Source organism: Anser brachyrhynchus (genome assembly GCF_964034855.1).
Source record: "Anser brachyrhynchus genome assembly, chromosome: 5".
Taxonomy (NCBI): domain Eukaryota; kingdom Metazoa; phylum Chordata; class Aves; order Anseriformes; family Anatidae; genus Anser; species Anser brachyrhynchus.
In genome coordinates, this window is record NC_137699.1 from 48,190,719 (window position 1) to 48,211,867 (window position 21,149).

Below are 21,149 nucleotides of genomic sequence, written 5' to 3' on the forward strand. Positions count from 1 at the left end.
TTCTAGTTCAGCACTTCATTTCAAAATTTCCAGAAACTGACATTTTCAAATATTTTAAAGCAGTGGCTTCCTCTGTCAGGAAAGGCCAGGGGACAGTCGCTAGAGCTTTTCATCCTATACACATGGACTATTTTATTTGCTTGACGGACCTTAACCACAGTTACACAACCGAAAGTACCAAGCACAGCTTCTTTTAAAAATATTTCAATTTGGCTGTAGCACAATTACACAACTCTCAAGCACTTCAGGGATAAGTTTGGCCTTTTGAAAGCCTGATTCCGTTCCCGTTGTTAATTGATAAGAGTTCTGTTACTAATTTCATCGGGAGCCAGATGGAGCCCACAGGAGCTGGATCTCAAGTTAGCCATGAAGCAATTTCCTTTGCACCATGGTACCACCTTTGCCTTTTAAAGGAGTTTTCCTCAGGATTAGACAGGAATAAGTCTCCATCCTTCTACCAAGGGCAGACATATCTTCCTTAAATTTCTCTGCTGTCTTTAAAAAAATGATATGTAACCACATTCTGTTTGCAAAATGGCAAGAAGTTTTGCTGAAAATACTTACTGTATTCCACACCAGAGGCAGGTACATTCCTTTGATGAACAACACAAACCTATGTAGAGTTTAAGTACCAGCTTAACTACCTGCAGTCCTTCTGGATGACAGATATTGTATACACGTAGGTGACAGTTTTGGAAACTGTCAGTTAAAAGATATGAAGAAAGCAATACAGTTTGGTAGTGTAAGTGTGGTTTATGCATTTTGACAGGTTCCAGGTTTGCTAAAACAGTAAAGCACTCTTTTACTGTATAGGTAGTGTAATTCCAGACGAAAAATCAGGAAAGCGAGAAGTTTTAGATACAGGTAGTTGAACTGTTATTTAAAAATACTACACAGGAGCAGATAGGCTGATGAGCAAGCACATAGAAGATAACTGATGCTCACTTGCTGCATGATGAGATTCTATCAGTGGTTATTGAGTCAAAAGTCAACAAGCTGGTTACACTATTGATAGAAGCTCTTAGAGAGATACTTTACAGCATAATCCTATGCAAAGGACCACAACAAATATGAGTCATGAGCTGTTAGCAGAAAGAGCACTTTGTCAATATCAACAGCAAATCTGAAGTTCAGACAAATGCAGTGCTCTTTTCTTTGCAGGAAAAGTCATTGTCAGACAGTTCTTCTGTCCTTTAGTTACTAAAAAAAACCCTTCAGCTAGCAAGGATCCTGCCTATTACAGGTGGAAAGGGGAATGCAATGCAACAAGGGTGACTTGGGGCTTGTTAAGCTGATCACACCAGTAATAAACAAGAACATGAAGAATATACAAGTAAGAATTTATGAAAGGAAGCATCTACCAGTTATTTTACCTAAGCTGAAGTAAACATTCATAAATAATGACGGTATGTAATTCTACTTATGCTTTGGCATCTATGCTGCACACGTTACTTATGTTTGGTTTATTTAATCACTGCTTGAATGGCTGACTTGAGGGAGAAAAAAACAAAAAAAAAACAACACAAAAATAATGCCAGCATGAGGAACAAAGCCACCATAATGGAAGTTAGGCCTGAGGTACACTCTTGTAATTGCCCTATAAATTTGAAGTTAAAATAGTCATATATAACAATCTTGTCCCTTCAAATAAAGTTAGGCACAAAACCCATTGGTGTCACACACCAATAATGAAGAGCTACAGAGGAACTGTAGCATTAATGATGAACAAAGAACAAATATTTTAAAATCTAGTCATGCTGAAGTAGCTTGTTAGTGTTGTATTTTTGTGTGTTGTGGTTTTTCTTCCAATATAAAGGAAGTACAGTAGCTCTATTTGTGTGGATGCACTTGCTTTCTCTAGGAAAAGGGAACATACTGCATTGCATTCCCTGGGAAACTGTGCTTGCAATTTGAAGATAACTGTGAAATCCTTTCAGAACCTAGAAATATTCTGTGAGAAAAGAGAATTTAAAACAAAAAAATCTTAATAATTTCCCACTAGATTTTATTTTTAACCTGTATTAATGTAAATAATTGAGTTTTTTTTTTCTAGCGAACACTACCAAAAGCAATTTAACCTGTTACCTAGGCATAAGTGGCATATAAAACAGTTTTGCTTAAGTTTTCAACTAGCCTGAAACATACCTTGTATTCATCCTAGTGAAATATCAGCTAAAAAACCCCAAATAGTTAAGCAAAGATGATCAATACTCTCCTCCAACCTGAAATTTCTGACTGTATCAACAAGGGCAATGCCAAGTTCAGCCACAGCATCTTTACTAGGACTGTCCCAAATCCTAGTGGTTTTACCTGCTCCTTAAGATTTCCCACAGAGCTAGCTATGAACTCTGCTTGCCTCTTTTCTCCCTGCATCTCATGTGAATTTGCTGGCTAGTGCTGTGGGATGGGGCTGTCATTCGGCCTTCCCATCAGAACAGGCTGTTGAACAGACCATGAAGCCCTGTGCACCAGGATGAACAACAAACTGTCCATACAGTGCTACTGCTCCAAAGGTAAAAAGAAATCAGTGGGAGTTAAAAGCACCTGCTTTCCTCAGCTATCTAATTCAGTGGGAGAAGCAGAATTAGGGCAACAGGTTAGGAATTAAGAATTCAGACCCACCCTGGACACCCTGGGAGCCCGTCTGAACACTGTTCAACAGCCTCTGTAGCACAGTGAACATTCAGGGCAGGGGAAAAGAAAAAAAGGCCTATTACAGAAACATTACCAAGGATATTTTGTAAAACACCTTTTGCAGACTACCCTGGACCGAGTAACAAGGCCTATGCCACACAGCTGGTGAGGTTCTCTGTGGAGAGAAACTCCACCAACCTCACCTCGGTGGGCCTGCCCACTTCAGGCAGACACAGACACGAACCACTCGTGCACTGAGGAAAACCAAAGAAAATTACAAACATCGTGGTGAGAGGCTTCCTGCTGACTGCTCTGAAAGCACAGTGCAAAGAGCTCTTCCAAGCTCGTGCTCTTCCACAGGGTCTGTGTAACTGGTAACGCCTAACTAATTTGGAAGGTGATTATATAGATAGGGCTTCTTGCATCTTGCCACAATGCACACTGCAGATGCACCGGCCATTTTGATAAAGACTACGCCTGCTAAACTGTCTACGGAAGTCCTCCTAAGTAAACACCTAAAGGGTATTTTCCAACTGTATATAAAAGAGCAAAGGCTCACCTTTGAAGCACAGCCAACTCCTTGCCGCATGGAAGGCACTGCTGGCTTTGCTGGCTTCCACTGAATACCTTTTTAACTCAGTGTTTTATTTTCTACATATTCAGACTATCACTGCATTTGCTTTTAGATTCACTCAGGGAACTGGATAGGGATATGGTCTGCCAAAAATATCTATGATGGATCTCGTGTAAGAGACATGCTACACGCTGTGCAGCTTTGAAGCGTTATTTTCCCCTGCTGTCTTCGGGTGGGTCTTAGACTTGTCAGCCACAACATGGAAAGTATGGATGATAAACAAGCTAAAAGTGGTGGGAATAAAGTAAATAAAAAGCTACTGTCAAAACACATCCAATTATGCTCTGCTGTGGAGATTTAACACCAGAGGATGATTTCAAAGTAAAAAATAGTGTGGGATGCCTTTTCCATTTGTAGATTAGTTTGGAACGAAAGGTCTTATTTGTGCAGTTTAAGCCAAATGCACTACAACATAATGATGCTCTCCTCAATTGCTATTCTTTCTTCGTGGAAATGGGTGGATTTGTTGTTTTTAAATACTTTTCAGTAGGTTTTTTAAATTCATCCCACTTAAATCCACTGTATTTTACTTTATATATAAAAGATAACATAATTGCACGTAATTACATAGGAACAACAACACATCAATACCTTGTGCAGGAACAAGGTGTGCTAATACATTGTCACACTGTTGAAAAGAATAGCACAGCAAACTTTCCACCTAATGGGAGCTAACATAACGGAAATCACTGATTTCAACATCTTAGTTCTGTGTTGTGGCTTCCCTTCTGAATAACAGAATACCACCTAATTACAACTGCAAATTTAACCCAAGACCAACCTTTTTGTTACTTTATTTTGACAAGAAGAGCAGTCTGCACGACAGGGTAACGTACTGCAAGTTATTTGCACAGTCTGCTTGATAACAAATCTTTCGGCTGGCTGCACAGACATTTATGTTTCACTTTGCTGCATTCTCCAGCATGTGACATGGACCTGAACTGTAAGTGCAAGCGATGGGCAGTGTAACAGAACTAACATGCTAGACCTGCAGAGGGGAAATGAGAGGGTTCATCAGGACAGAGAAATACAGCAACTTTTATGTCTGCAGAGACTCAGTAGCAGCAGTACCAGAGTATGTCCTAGGGCACTAAAAGGAAAAAAGTAGCACAAAAAAAGAAAAAAAAATAACTTTATACAGTCCCCAAACTGAGGAACTCCAATGATGGTACAGAAAACAGCATCTCCTTCAGGGAGGGAGCTGGCAGACTCCATCTGCAGCACGCCACTTGCTTTAGTTACCTAACTGCCAGCAAGGAAAAAAAATACACGACCTGATAGCACACGTAGATACAGACACTGTGCAAAGAGTGTCTGAAAATGTTCTCAGGCATTTCTGTTTCACAGCCTATATGAAAACTAACAGGAAAGCGGTGGTCTGTGGTCTGGCCTGGTTTTTGAGAGAAACTAGTGGTTTGCCTGACAACCACGGAAGAGGCTGGGTACTAAATAACTCTAGGATCCTAAATATTTCCCAAAGCATTGAATGCATGAGGTGAAAAAGGGGAAAATAAATGCTGTATCTGTGAATCATCCAGGCAATCCTATAGAGCAAGAGACTTCACAAGCATGGACTGTGGTTTGAGGACAGGCTCTCACAAGCAAACAGTATTTCCCCAGTTTGGGGGACAGCAAGCCCAAAGACCATTAAGATACTGAGGAAATAAACACAAAATGAAATAAACCCCTCAGACAGCAAGGAAGGGCCAACTGAACACCAGCACCTTAGAGAAGAACCAGTAACTTCTACATTATGTACAGTAATAAAGACAAACAGTAAGAGGTTTAATTTGATATGCAAGGATCCACGACCAAGAAAATGCCAGAGGTCCCCTAAGTTAAAATGAGAAACACATCGTTTTAGGCCTTTCACTTAGGACACCAGAGGAACTCTCAAATACCTATTTGAATAACATCTTGGAAAGAAGCTGTCTGGCTCTTCCTGAGTATACAGGCTGAGGGACATAACTTCTGCAGATAACTGGAACAAGAGCCTGCACCACTCCTGGTGAAAGCTGGAAGGGGAAACTGACCTGAACATGCCTGAAAATGTCCCCTGCCAGCCTGACTGGAGCATCTCCCTCTGTGCAGGGATGACAGCTCTGTGTGAGCAGTACTCCTACTCGTACTGCAACACAGGAAGGCTGCGTGGACACTGTGATAAACTCCCTCTGCTGTACACGATAAGCAGAAGCTGTATGGATTTTCATGAGATGCCATGAAAGCCCTACAGGACAGGCCCCATTTAGCTCTGCGTATGTGAGGAGAGGAGCAAGCACGAATAAACAGGATCTCATTTTCACAATAACAGGTAACAGAAGTATCCAGTTTTGAGAAGACCAGATGATGGACTGAAAGGTACTGTGCCTCCAGGCTGAGCTTCCCAAAGAAATTCTGAATTTTAATATCCCCAGCAGGCACAAGACAAAACTGCCTTCTGAACTTGCTCTACTGAAGAGAGCCCCCTAACTTCTCAAAATCACTTCTCAAATTCACAGCCTCCCTGTCCATGTTTTTTTCCAAGAATTAGGAGAGGGGATATTGCAGGAGCCCTTAAATATGAGCAGACATCACGCAGACCAGCAATATATTCATAGCAAGCTATTTCTAATACTGCCTAAGGCTGGAGAAGAGAATAAAAAGAATTAGAAATATGTCTGCATTAACAAATTATAAATGCTTTTCTCTGAGACAGAGCAAGAAGCACATAGGCAAGGGAGGTGTAAAATCCCTTATTTCCCGAATTTACATTAGGAAGTAGCTGGCAAAGATCCTGTTCTACCTGCTGAAAAAAAACACAAGAGAAGAGTCCTCAGAAAATGAAGGTTAACTAGGCTGTATAAATTAACTAAGGCTGTAAAAGTTAACTATATACAGCCTTACAGCAGCATAGCAGTTTGGAGATGTCTACATAGAAGGAAGTTTCTGAGTGGCCTGGAAGGAAGAGCAGACCTATCTCCATCCTAAGTCAACCCTGATTACAAAACAGTCTCCTCTGCTTAAGAAATGGCCCTGAGCTGGAAATGCAGATAAGCTCAAGAGAGAATATTCAGACCATTGTGTCCTCCATTTAGCTTGGACACTTCATAAATATAAATATATAAATACATATATATAGAGAGAGAGAATTAATGATCCAATAGTCCCACAGCACTGCAATCCCCACTGGAGCAGAATGCAAGTCCTGGCCAAGCCAGCGGCAAAGCTGGTGAAGAGGGCTGACCTCCACTGCTAGCAAGGCCAGGCTGGGGAAAAGCGAGACGGAAACAAACGGCAGACTTCTGGAGGATGACCCTCAGGGTTGTATCCCTACAGCGCAGCAAATGTGAAAAACAGTTGAAACAGCTGCCATCAAAAATCCGGATTTTATTCCAATTAGTGTCTTCCCCTCTATGCATTTTTAAGCATCAAGATTACATGAATGTCATAGGTTGTCTCTCTCTCCCTCAATTTATTGGATGTAAAAACTATCCAAAGGGCTAGACACTAATTCTAAAAAGGGATAAAAACTAAAGTGCAAATGGAAAAAAATCCCAAGCAAATAATGATGGAATAAGTAGCTAGCAAGCTACTTTATTTCACTGCTCTGCAGCCACTTGCTGAGATCAGAGGCTGCAATTGGAGCAGCCCAGCAAAGCAGGGGCAGTGCTGATTATGAAACCCCACCCAGAACACCCAACTGCTTGAGCTGAAATGGCTTTTACTGATTCTGAGAGCTGTGAAAGGAAAGAGCACTGGCAGCACACTTGACCAAATTAATCTCTGTTGTGACTGACTGCAAATGGAGCTACACCTAAGGCAAATTGTTCTTGCAACAAGAAACCATCACGGCTTCAAGTGAAGCAAAGCACTGACGCACAGTTCTTATTACCATCACTAGATGTCCCTTACTGCCCTGCTTTCTGAAAAAAGTTGAGGATCTTCAAACAACATTTTACCCTTGAATGTTGCAGTATAACCTTGAAATAGAACCTGTAATGAAAGAAACCACCTCACGAAGACCTACATTAATAACAAAATGACAGCTATATGTTTAGATATCTTTCAGAAATTGCTTTAATATTACTGATATGCTTCTCTCTCATATTTAATCCCTGGAAAAGGTTCAGGAAATTGTCTTTAAAAAAGTGGCAGAGGCGGGGGGGGGGGGGCAGGAAAACACATCTGCACTTAGAAAAACAGGTCACCCAAGGAGCTTCTCACCGTAAACTGCCTGCAATTTGCTAGTGAAAACAAACCTATGTTTTTTATAAGCCACTATGCAACAGACAGATATGCTATGACTATCCTGCAAAGAATGATAAACCACACATTTTAGATGGCAGAGGTTTTTTTCATTTATAATCTCTGAAGTATTAGCAAGCAGTAAAGCTTCTACTGATGTGAGCTTACATATACTTTTACTTTCTCTGCAAAACACTAATTTATTTCACAAAGATCTCACAATGAACCACTCTTACCTTACTGCAACAGCCATGCTTCCTATAGGGTTGATTGGCAATGGCCTGGCTCCAGGAAATATTCCTCTACTCAGAACTCGAGCTCCATTTTGTATCACTCCTGGAGGAACTAAGAAGAAGGAAAAAAAAAAAAAAAAGAACATTTTTCCTTTTAAAGAAAACATCAGAAAAGCACGTGAGCAAAACGTGGAAGTTAAGCTTCTCAAAGAATTGAGAAAACATCAGAGAAGTAATACACTTCGTGTAGTACGCTGCTTACCTTTTAGCTTCTCAGGCTCAACTCTTGTGAATGTCATCCTATTTTCAATGCTATTTTCATTGCAACAAGTTTAACAGCAACCAGTGGTAACGTGGCTTGTGAAAGCCACTGCCTGACCTAGCTGCTGCTGACCATTCCCTGTACAATTGAATCACTGGTTTTATAATCACAGTTCTGCTGGGAAGGTATGTGCTTAGCGTCAAAACCAGCTATGAGCATGGATGTAATTGTTTCATCTACAATAAGAAAGAATGACCCTTTGCAGATAAACAGAATATAAACAATTTACTCGCAAGGACATAAGTCACAGCTTGTTATCATCCTGGCTCACTTGCTGAGCAACAATCTCTTGGCCTCTGTCTCCTGCAAAATAAAATATTAACTACAAATGCGGATTTACGAGGCAAAGAGAAGAGGCTGAAAAGGCGTCAGCTCCACACCACTTCTTAGCTCCCCTCTTCTGCACCCAGCGACCTCTGTCACCCCACCTGACAGCAGCAAAGTGCCCCCAGCAGGCAGCCCGGGGACAGCCTGCTCGCCCCCGCTCACCGTGCTGGGCTGATGCCCCCAGCACCCGGAGGTGCTGCGCACGGGAGGCTTCACGGGGACTTTTACCTTGGCTGCATATCAAAAACTGCAGCTCTGCCCAATAAGATTTTAACCAAGAACTGAGTACTCTGTTTGCATCCAGGCACTTTTCTGTGTCCTCAGCATTTTCTTCCTCCACCCAGGGCTGCAGGACTACCGAGTGCAGCACTGAGCAGTTACTTAGGCACAACGCCCTGGGTTTGCACAACTGTTACGTCCCTGCAGGCTGCATTGACAACGTCCAGCAGCCTCCACCTGAATGTCCACAGCTAGCCAGTTTGCTCGTTTTTGCTTTACCCTCGCAACAAGTCAACATTTCTACCATACCCTCCCCCGGTGGGGAGTGTCCAAAAAGACAGTGATTACCGTTACTCTGTGTGTCATTTTTAAACATCCAGGTATTATAAAAATACATATGAGATATATACAAACCCCGTCACTTCATATACAGCTACAGATTTTTACTTTTAAAGGTTGTACCTAAGCAAATTACAGAGAGACTGGGAAACTCATTCAGCCTAAGAACCAGAGCATACCCAGCTTCAAATGCTGACCCCTAAAACTGTTAGTGTATTCCGAGGCAGAGACATACAGGCTTAGAAGTACATTATTTTTAAGCTGCTGAGGTACATTGCTATCAACACCAAGCCAGATCCACGCTCGCCTTCCTGCCATCCTGATGCTCACCTTGCTTCACTCCAGACCACAAAGATTAGTTCTGGGAAAATAATCTTCTTTCTGCTGCTGGTGAGAGCACATCACCCCTAATCAAATCCTGCCGCCGCCTGATACCCACCCTTGCATTTGAGCACCTCTTAAGAACAGGTCATTTATATTTAGGTGCTTAAGTACAGCCTAAAATGGCTAAAATTACAGAATCTACTTTATAACAACTAGGGTCAGCTTTCAATGACCAAAATAATTTAAAAATTGCTTTTTACTATTTATACTTCACTGCTTTGTGCATTTTCTTCCAGCACTAGATTATGAGAAATCGATTGTGGCCATTTCACTCAGGGGACACTATAAGGCTTTAAATGCTCCAATGTTTGGGTTCGTAGGTAGTACAGAGGAATGTTCTCTTGCTAAGAAATTCAGACTTTGGAGTTTTTATTATATTTGTTTCAACACCATGGCCTTAAGAAGGCCAAAATAACACTGCCATAAAAGTGAAGTACTCTGCTCAAGGATATGGCTAACCAAATGCACAGGTAACAGGCAAACTCAAAGCTACAGATAGATAAACCTGCTAAACATCGAAAGATCAATAAAAAGACATCATTTCCAATGGCATGGTTTTTCCATCAGGCTTACAAGAGGGATAGATATCATTTTACACTACACAGTACAGTTTCTTTGTATTTACAAAGCTCCCTTAGAAGAAATGAACCAAGAAATTTGACCTAGAGAGATATGGTAATTTCATCTTTACTCAGATACAAACCATAGAGTTTTATTCTGAAATAAAACATTTATGCATAAACGCACACAGTCACTTGTCAATTAGTTATGTGTGTTGCTTAAATAAATATACATACACAACTTCAAAGCAAACACACTGACAATTCTACTCCAAAAAAAGAGCAACAGGCTCCTTGATGCCCAAAGTCTTCTCTCCATAGTTACCTAATTATCCTGGTCTGTTGGCAAAGTTAGCTGATGCTTATCTTACCCTGGCTTCTCTCCTCCTGCTCTCTCTTTCTGCCTTACTGACAACTCTGTTGCTTCTTTAAAAAAAGCCTGATTACTCTTCCGAATCAATTCTCCCAAAATCTTGGCTCATTTCCTTCCATCTTGACTTTCTCCGAGTTTCATTTTTCTGCACTGCTATGTATATAAAATACACTGTAAAGTTTCATAGCTTGGACTTTCTATGTATCAACATCCCCACTCAAACCATTCCTCCATCTTCCACCACCCTTTGCTCTTTGCAGGTTTTTAACTCATGGTGCCCTACTTGGAAGCATTCTCTTCAAAAGCTTCATGTTTAGAAATATCCCCACCTCGACACACACACAGATCCCACCTCTGCCCTTCAGGAATGTACAGATCTTATAGAGAAGAAGGAAGAGAAGGGGGAGGAGAGGGAAGGGGAGGGAAGGGGAGGGAAGGGGAGGGAAGGGGAGGGAAGGGGAGGGAAGGGGAGGGAAGGGAAGGGAAGGGAAGGGAAGGGAAGGGAAGGGAAGGGAAGGGAAGGGAAGGGAAGGGAAGGGAAGGGAAGGGAAGGGAAGGGAAGGGAAGGGAAGGGAAGGGAAGGGAAGGGAAGGGAAGGGAAGGGAAGGGAAGGGAAGGGAAGGGAAGGGAAGGGAAGGGAAGGGAAGGGAAGGGAAGGGAAGGGAAGGGAAGGGAAGGGAAGGGAAGGGAAGGGAAGGGAAGGGAAGGGAAGGGAAGGGAAGGGAAGGGAAGGGAAGGGAAGGGAAGGGAAGGGAAGGGAAGGGAAGGGAAGGGAAGGGAAGGGAAGGGAAGGGAAGGGAAGGGAAGGGAAGGGAAGGGAAGGGAAGGGAAGGGAAGGGAAGGGAAGGGAAGGGAAGGGAGAAGTTTGTTATCCTATGAAATTATCCCCAAAGAGACACCTTGACTGTCCAGTACCTATGTTCCCACCTACGAAACTCACTTCAATTATGCCTAGTCTGTTCAGCGTGCCACCACTCATTCAAAGACTTCAGTTAGTGCCAAAAGAAGCCTTCATTTTTTTCTGAAGTACGCCACAGCTTTGTATATTGAAATCAACACTCAGAATCCGGTAACTATTTCAGCTTGCAACAGCAGTGGTTTTGGAACCCGTTTTTCTTTTTGTTTGCCAACACAGCAGTACCACTACATAGGTAGTTAAGCCATGCAGACAGAAATACGGAAAGGTTGTATGCAAGAGATCTGCTGAAGGAGGACACTGGACATGGCAGTGTATCCTTTCCGCAAACATCTGGAACCAGCATGAGAAAAACACAGCTTACTGGTAAATGAGCTCCTGTAGCATCATAACCTCACATGAAAAGCAGCGGTGATCAAAATAATTCAGTGGTAAACGTTATTTATTTCTAGATTATGCACAGAGCCGGTGTGCCACTGTAAGACTGATACCTATTCGTCACGCGTCTCTGCTTACAAACTAGCATTTCAAGCAGCAATACCCATCCCTCCCCAGATGACAGTAACTAATTTATATTACAATTTTTGTATCTAGAAACTGCTAATATGCATGTTATCCCGGGTTCCTAGATACTATCCCTGCCTTTGTGCAGGCTGTATGAAGAAGGTTACTGATTATCCAAAGAACTGTTTTCCAGCGTTGGTACTTTTGAAGGGCTGTGGATTATTTACTGGAAAAGATGTAGTACTTTTATTCCAAAGATACAGTTGTGCCTTTCCAGCTTTAATTAAGTTTTGAAACCATACTTTGAGGTTAGGTGCTTACACTTTAGATTGAAGATTCACGGTGTGGAGGTAAAATAATTTAATCTAAACCGTATCAAAAATCAGTGCCAGTCTGGACTAACACCTTACAGCCCAGACTCCTCTTTTCTAATGCTGCTTTAACCAGTAGCACAGGCAGGTTACATGGTTCCCCATTCCTAGGCAGAAGTGTGAAATGCAATTTACACCTTTTCTGTGCAAGTGCCTACAGACATTTATGTCTGAGAAACTCAGCTCTAGAGTACAATGCAAAAAGATCAGTGCACCTCTTTGATAAAGGTTTCCTCTTTCATAAAACGTTCTTAGTGAAACTTGAAGAGTCTGAAACAACAAACCCATTACTCACCTTTCAGCTTCTATCACTGCTATGTTTTGAAAGAGACAATGGATCTCGTTTCTCTCTCAGAAAGCTTAAAACCCAAGAAATACTTCAACTGCAGTAAACAGGTAAAAAAATCTAGAGAGAATCTGCCTTTAATCTTTTGCATTAAGAAGGAAATGATTTGGGGATCTTACACTGCTCTGATGAAATTCCACAACTGGAATAGGATTTGATGGAATTTCAAGCCTCTGGTGATTAACTGTGGAGAGAAGCAACGCACATAACATCAAAAAATCAAAACTACATCTCTGAAATTCTCCAAGGGGGAGAATAATCCATCTTTTATACTCTATAGCAAGCTTTTACATTACAGTTTAACAGACAATAAAGTGAATGCCATGTTGTAGAACACACCATAATCTGAATCCATCAAAGCATTGTGTTCGGATAATGTTAGAAAGATCCAAGAGAAGCCTACAAAGATCCAGTGTTGCACTGCAGCCTGCACGCAGCAGCTGGGGGTGGAAGGTAACTAGAAGGCCATATGACCATCTGACATCTGATGCAGGACTATCTGAGTTCAGAGCATATTCTCGAGTAGAGTATCCCAAACTATGGGGCTTCTTTCATCACAGCCCTTGGCACATGGCATCCATAACCTCTTCCTCTCAAGTGTGCGTGTGGCGGTGAAGCAAACTTCACCCAACCAGCTAAGCTAACAACCTTGTCCAAGATTTTTTGTAAATCAAGGAAATTAAAAAGAAAGGGAGTAACGAACGAGTACCTTATGCCATCTGGGAAAGCAGCATACTCTATAAAACTGTCTAGCTCAAGATAACCAAGATTTAGACCAGTGAGGAAGAATGAATATTTACTGAAAATGAACTTCTCAAAAGTGAAATATTAAGAGCGTGAAGGTATCCCATAGGGACAGACTGGTCCTCTGCCTCTCTGTCACCATGTGGCACATGCATTTATGTCAGGGCTCTCTTCTGTGACCCATCACGTGTAGCACAGAACAAATCATTGCAGGCAAGAGAAAATTGAGTTTCTGCTAATATCTGTCAGCTTTAGCTTCTTTTTGCCAATTCCTCTTCCAGGACAGTGTTTAGCAGAATACTTTCTCTCAGGCTACAAGGACTGAAAATAGGAAATTGTTGATGATGTGTAATTGATGGGACATGAGAGGTTGCCAAAAGCAAATGTTTTCTGCCAAATGTGTAACTTTATTCATTTCAACTCTCTTATCTCAGCCATAAATTTGATACCATCTGCCTAACTTCTTCAATTTTACTGTTCAAGAGTAATTTCACAATTACTCTTTTAATTTTCTTAAATTCCATAGTCTGCAGCCCTAACAAGCTGCAAATCAAGAATGCATCCGACAAGCTATTTACCCTAAGCAAAAATTTGAGAGGGGAGGGAAAAGTATATCCTGATAATCCCACCCCACTCATACCTTCAGTATGGACATTTTATAAAAACAGTGTAATCTTCAGAGTTGTTTTTTTGCATTAAGTAAAAAGCCAGCGCTGCTTATTTTGGAGAACCCAGTAGTAAAATATCTTGTGTTCAGAAAGAGAATGAAAATTAACAACCCCCAATCCCAAACTTCCCCCCAAAAACCAAACAAAACCATACTGCTAAATCAGAATACAAGGAATAGGGAGAAGGAAGTAGAAAGTATTTCAGAACAGTAAGTTTTCTCTCCAATTTCATTTCTTCACTTTAATGACATAATACTGAAAAACTGAAGTTAAAAAAAAAATCCACTTAAATACAAGTTGAGGATGCCATTCCCTGCAAATCGCCAACAAATGGAATGGAAAGTTTCAACCCAATGAAAATGTTTTTCCAATTTTCACTTTGCTACAGAATTGTCAGCAAAAATAGCTTTATGAAACATTTCACTGTCAATGATTTATCATTTTCTGATATAGAACGTTAGGCTGGAAGCCGCTTCATCAGGATAGTAAATAATTTGTGCACAAGCAGTACAAACACAATACTGCACTTAACAAATTTCACTTACAATAAAAATGCACCAGGAAGCAGCATTTTCTATTTGGTCTGTTTTTAAGGCAGCTTTTTGCCTTCGTTTCTCCAAATATATCTCCAATGCGTACAATCCACCTGCATTCACTTAAAATGTAAATTTCATTGGGGTACAGTTTTAGAAGCATAGAAGTAATAGTAGATCTCTTTCAGGAATTTCTTCTTATCCCACCAAATTTAAAACATACTAAATGTATGTATTCCGCATTATACATAACTTGAGAAAAGAAAGACTTCCAAAACAGAGATGCTGGTCGCACCCTTGAAAAGCCTGCTCTTTAAGAAGCACCCAGAAAAACTCCATTCTCCTGTCTTCCCAAACATCCTTACCACAGGGCTTCAGTCTCCTATACGGAATGATCCCCCAAAACAGCGTTGCAAAGTATCCTGAAGGCCACCACTTTCCAGCTCATCTGGAGGAGTAGTAACAGAAACTGAAGAAAAATTTGGGGAGCTGAGGAGACTTTCCTGGACTTTCCCGGTTTCCACCCAAATCCCTTCTGCAAGCATTGTTTACAGCCAACGGTAGTCTTAAACTTCAGCTTGAGCAACACACACACGGTTGTGTGCAATTCCCAAATTATATAGCAACGGGCACAGGCCTCCTCATGAATGTGAAGCTATGTGTAAGATCGCTGAGTTAGGAGCTTCTGACATTAAATCAAGGTTTCCAGCACACTGCTTTGACCACAGCGTATTTCACCAGCGTTTGCATCAACAACAGGCTGTACGGGCTCCCTTCACGCCCGTTCTTGCAAATAGTTTCAGGTTCACTACGATCTCACTAAGCAGAAAGGTATCGCTACCTAAAATGCCAACAGTGACTTGGACCTCTGGAAGTCCAAACACACTGTGAAACCACCAAATTCAATCCCCAGTTTGCTCATGGCAAAACTACGGCTAAATGACGTGCCCAAGACCATACCACTCTGGAGTCAGGAATGCTCTGCTGGTGTGAGTACCAGCTAGTAACATTCACATTACCACTGGTAAGAAGCAAAGTACTGAGAATCTTAACAATCGTACAAAATAACCCATGGGCTTGACTGAGTGAGTAGCCGTGACCTCAAAGCAGAGCGTTACCACGTATTTGGCATCTTTTGCTTTCTCCTCTCTGCGAGCTGGGTTCCACCAGAGCAAACGGGCCCAGCCACTGGACACGACTTGCCCATGATGGCCCAGCCACCATGCAGTCCCCTACAGGTAAAAATGCAGCTTTCAATGGAAGTCACGTATTTTGGAATGAATATTCATGTACTGCTACTATTGAAATCTGAAGTATTCATAAGCTCTGATAGTTTTGACTACAGAAAGCAGGTGTTCCAGGTTGTTTTTTTTTTTTTTTAACATAATCAAACAATACAAAACTTGATGAAATGCAAGGACTTCCACAAACTCAAATAAATAAACCATTAAATCTATGTCTATGCCTGCCCTTAGCATATCACAGTATTTTAATGCTTTATTCTTGGTGCCAGCTGGTGTGTTTCAACAGAGTCCTGCACAGACCTGGCAACTCTTTAACTTCTGCATTTAGTTACACTCTCGAAATATTTAGTCTGTGAAAATAGTGCAAAGTGTTAATATTTGGAAATTGTTTAGAAATTTCTGACGTCACCAACCCAACTATAATTGCACTATTTCCAACCTTTAGTGACAAAATGAACAATCAATTTAATGAGTCTATAAAGTAACCCCCCCCCCCTCAATATCCAAATCATGGTATTTTATTATTTTGTGATTTTTTGCATGAAAATTAAAGCATGGTGTGATTCGAGCGAATGGTAAGCAATGCTTGTGCCAGTTCAGACACCATTTCATGATTTCATATAAAAGCAAAAGCTGATTTTAAAATTCATGTGCGGCTGTTAGCAGCATTGAAGATGTCGGTATGGAATTTTAAATGGCCATTTAGAAATGTAAAGCTAATTAATCAGTCTGTTATAAGGAAGGACTAGTTTATTCTGGATTTTCTCATGCCACTGAGATGGGATTCCTTTCTGACAGACAATACTAAAAACAAAACAAAACAAATTTTAGTAGGACTTTGAATGATGGCTGTAGCTAACTTTTATCCTGAAGATGCTTTTAGCATCCCCATTGCCCAGACAAGCACAGATTTTCACCCTGTTGGAAAGGCAGCTTTTAATTCAAGAAGATGCCTTCAAAGTAAAAAGCCAGCGTGTGCAACCCTCCACACAAGCATGAGTTTGGACTGTGCCATAACCTCCTTGGGATATAGCCATGGTTCACAGTGATGTTTACATATTTTCAGGACATTTTGCAACCCCGATGGCTTGAGCGCATGCTTGATACCACAGTGTGATACGATGAACAGAATCCTAAATCTTCAAGGCGCCAAACAATATCAGCATGCTTACTGCACTGATAATTTACAGGTTGATTTACAGAGCACTGCAGTCACTAACAGAGAAAGAATGAATTGTGAGCTTCCATATGATGCTCAGGATTGCTGTGAAACTTCTATAGCCCACTTGCCTTTTATTCCAAAATGAATTTAAAATGTGATTTTTCATGCAATTGTTTCTTAATGTGCACTAGTAATTAATTTGCTTTAAGTTGTCTAAGATTTTCCTAACATGGTAAATAAACTAGACTCTACTGCAATTTGTACAATAGGCTGATTTATTTCCTCAAGGGTCCATTCTCACACACACAGAAATATTTCTCCTTCATAATTTAGAGGACCTCTGATGTTATGATCAACCCTCCCGCCTTTTCTCATGGCTCCAGCCAATTCTACCCAACATTTGGAAGGATTCATGAACTTCTGAGTAGACTCAGCACGTCATTGTAAAGGCACAGAAGAAGACCTCGTTACTATTCGCTGGCATCGAGGAGGGAGCAAGATGAGCGAAGGAGCCACCTTCCTGCTCTCATCTCCCTCTCACTTCTGACGTTCTGACACAACAGCCCGTGGGGAAGGTGACATGGAGGAGAGACATGCCAAACTCACAAAAGGTTACAATTTCCTTCCTCAGAATGACCTCTACAAACTGAAATGGCAATAAGCCATTTGCCAGTCCACACTCTAAGATCCCCATGACACGAAAGTGTCCAGGTCACTTCCATGCAAACAGCTACAGTACTGGGAAACATGTACGTGACACAAAAATCTGCCGTGTGTGTTTAGCATGTGCAGCTTACTATGCATTCTCTCCCTTCCACGGCTCTCCAGCTCCTCCAGAAGTCTGGATTACTGTGTTCTCTCCCCATGCTTTTCTGTGCACATACTGCTGCATTTCTTGTTTGGTCTCTCACACACCCTGTCTTGCACTCTTATTCTATGCCACTCTCTTCCTCTTTCTTTTTTTTGCCCCCAACTCTGACATACTGAAATTTCTGATCCTCTGAAGACCTCTCCTTTCGTTCTTCCCCCTAACCCCACCAATAACCTCCTCTCCCCGATAAAATCCTTCCTTTTTCCTATCCACACATTGCGGGAATTGCTCACTCTTTTACTGCCCACAGCTCCTGAAGGCTGTGTAGGAAAGGAGGGCAGAGACCAGCCTCTCTGGTACGGACTGTTTCTTGGTACATCACGCTTTCCCCCCACAGGAGCTTCTCAACCGATATTTCTCTGGCAGGGTCACAAAGCAGGCTGACAATAGCTTTCCTCGGCTGCGCAGGAGATGCTTTGATGGTAATTGACTCTTCCCCAGGCAGAGTATCAAAGCACGAATCAAGGCTTCCCTGGAATTTGGATTTGGTTGCCTGAGCTAGAACAATAGCAGTGAGGCTAGACAGGCTTCGTAATGGCTTCTTCTTTAACTTCTGCCTTGATTTTTTAGAGCTGCCTGTCACTTGGCATTACTACCATGCTTGCTGACCAGTGATATGTTTGTTTTCTTGCACTCCCTGCTTTTGTGCAGCTGTATTCCTCCATGGATTCCTCTAATACCTCCGCTGTAAGCTCTCTGGGGCAGGACGATTCTCCCACCATGTGCGCAGCTCAGTACAGTGGGGGCCAGAGCCTCTTCAGAGCTCTGCTAATGCGCAGCATCAAACCCTCAGGTCTGGTCCCAGAACAAGAAGGGCTGTATTGGCAGGAAATCAGACTTTTCCTTACTCCCTGTTGCCTGCCTACCGCCTTGCATCAGACAGTGCAAAAAAGGGAAGTGGGCAGGATGCGTGCAAGGAAGGAGTTGAAATGGTGCCCAAGTGAATGGAAAGTATCCAGATGGCTGTGGTAACTCACACGATGGGAGTCAAATCAAAACAAAATGAAAACAAAACCATATGCTGTGTACCCTCCGCTCTCTTGCTCTCTTTCTCTCTCTGCCTTTCTCCTGGCTGTTGCCCCAGGTCTTGCCATCAGTACGGATAATAGTGTGTTACTCAATTACGTGTATGTCATGAATAACAATAACCCCTCTTTTACATTAGAGATTAAGGATTACTATTATTCATGTAACAATGACTGTAACATGAACCACAAAATTATACTCATGTAAGGGTCAAGAAAGTGTAAGGGTCTAAAAGGGAAGTTGTATTTCTTCATAAAATCCTTCTTTTTATCTGGTACGCTGTATACTTATAAAAGAGAATATTAACTTTACATGTCTATGTTGCTATATGCTATAGAAATATCTACTCACAACCTGCTTGTATCTCAGGGGGAGTATTCAAAAGCATCATGGCAGTGGCAGCATCAATGTCAGGATCTGGAAAATCAACCAATAAATACATTATTTACAACTGGGCTAATCTTTTCGCCCCCGTTGCTAAACTATAGGTTCAATTGAATCTCTGCAGTGAAAAGGTGTAAGAGTTCATTATTCAGATGGCTCTTTGATCCCACATTGCATTCACCCCCAAACTTGCATGTGATCCCAATACTGCTGCTGAGCAGAGCACAGTGATGAACGTCACCACACCATCCTTGTGCGTGCACGATAGCACATCAGCCTCTGTTAGCCTCACGAATTCACTGTTTAATTTGGTGACGAGTATTTAGATTTCATTACACAGGATCTGTGAAAGCAGGCACAACATCACAATTTGGAATCAGCACAACGGGATGAGTCGACAGAAGAGAGGGAAAGCGTAAGGACACACCTTCACCTGAGCAAGTACAGAAGACGATGCTTGGTCTTTTTCATTTGTCAATAAGGATTTCAGTGATGTCTGAGAAAGTGTTGGGAGCAAAACTGCTACGATTTAGAGAGAGAGAGAAAAAAAGAAGCTAGCATTTCATTGAAGCACCAACTTACTTGCATCCTTATCCATTGTCACTTTAATATAAGCAAAAATCATCAGCCGGCTGCTGTTACTCTTAAATTGGTTTCTGAATCCATCTCCAACAGTCAGTTGACAGATGGCAAGTTATAGAGACAGAACAAAATATGATCCTTTTATAACTATATTCACTTGCTTCACACACAGCAGCACGGCTGCTATGGAAATGTGGGTAGCTATGACAACAGTAAACAACCCAAGAACGGCCACTGAATAAGCTGAAAAGAACATCTGCCCCAGCAAAGCGTCCCAGCTGCCCTGGGGCGCAACTCGCTAATCGTGCCGCGATGCCGTGTGACAGAGAAAGCCGCCTATGCCATGTCCAAATAAATGAAGTGTGCAATTGAAGCAGACATAAAAACGCACACCCTTGCCGACTGCTGCCTCCGTGCTGCTAAACTGAATGACTAATGAGTACGGGTTTGTTGTTTTTATTTTTATTTTTTTCAGCTTGTTATATTTATGCTAAATTGCATACCAAAAAATTCAATTTACTGCTAATAGCTTCGTGGCACTTTATTTTGGCTATTATGTCAGAAAATTACTTTTCACTGTTAAAAAAAAACACCATATTTTGTACATCTATATATTTCAAATCTGTTTCCAGGAGAGTAACAGGATGTGGAGCAAAAACCTTGCAAGTTATTAACAATACAAATGGTGTAGAGAGGATTTTACCCATTAAGAATAAAAAGGGATTTTTTTACTAGTTTAAGTATGTACTATTTTGCTGTGATAACACAGCTGGAAATACAATCCTAATACGGCTACTCTATTATTTAATTGCTAAAACAGTAAACAGCAACACTGTAGTACGTGGAAAACTAAAGTCAGAGTAGCAGCAGACTACCAGTATAAAAGGTGCAAACATACTGAGGAGCAGATGCCTGTCTGTGTCCTGGACAGCTGAGCATATTCTTTTCCAAAAGTCACCAGCAGACTCCTCAGAAAAGCAGCTTTACCGACTTATGTTAGTTTTCAACTCTGAAGATACATCAAAAGCAATATTCCTGCTGCAAGCATCTGTGCTGCAAGTGTACTCCCGAACAGTTTAACCCCTGAACGCGTGCCATTTTGCAGCACTGGGTCCAGACACCACACAGACCACACAGCAAAAGTTTCCCTTCAGTCAAACTGAAGAGGGATAATTTGCCTAAATTAAAAATAAAAGGGAAAAAAAAAAACAACAACACAAAGAAGCCCAAGATAGCAACGCCAAACTAAACCAGAATTCTTCCATCCCTTTCACAACATAAAGGACTGCTAGAAGTTGAATTTACTGTCCTAATTTGTACAGCCAACTTCAGCATTTGTTTATAGACCGTTCCTGGATTTTATTTTTTTGTTTTACTTTAAATAAAGTCCCACTACTTGCTAACACTGTAGCATAAAGTTAGTTTTGCTGCTGAAAGAATAGAAGGGCACAGCAGAAAAACAACAACAACAACAACATTTCCTATTGACTTCGGGTTTCGTTTGTGCAACAAGCTTCTGTGTTTTCAGATAAAATTGATGCAACCAGTC

At 41.4% G+C, this 21,149-nt stretch overlaps 1 protein-coding gene across 15 annotated transcripts in view; it reads right to left on the bottom strand.

Moving 5' to 3' along the window:
* FOXN3 (forkhead box N3) overlaps positions 1-21,149 on the bottom strand; it is a 200,564-nt gene that overhangs the window by 10,614 nt on the left and 168,801 nt on the right. For 7 of the 15 annotated variants that reach the window (XM_080593484.1, XM_080593478.1, XM_080593479.1 and 4 more), the window contains 2 exons: positions 18,986-19,051; positions 7,729-7,837 (listed from right to left, as the gene is read on the bottom strand). In XM_080593484.1, coding sequence (XP_080449610.1) covers positions 7,729-7,837; positions 18,986-19,051 — 175 coding nt within the window. The remainder of the gene's footprint in view (positions 1-7,728; positions 7,838-18,985; positions 19,052-21,149) is intronic. The other 8 variants (XM_080593476.1, XM_080593477.1, XM_080593474.1 and 5 more) reach the window with 2 other exon arrangements.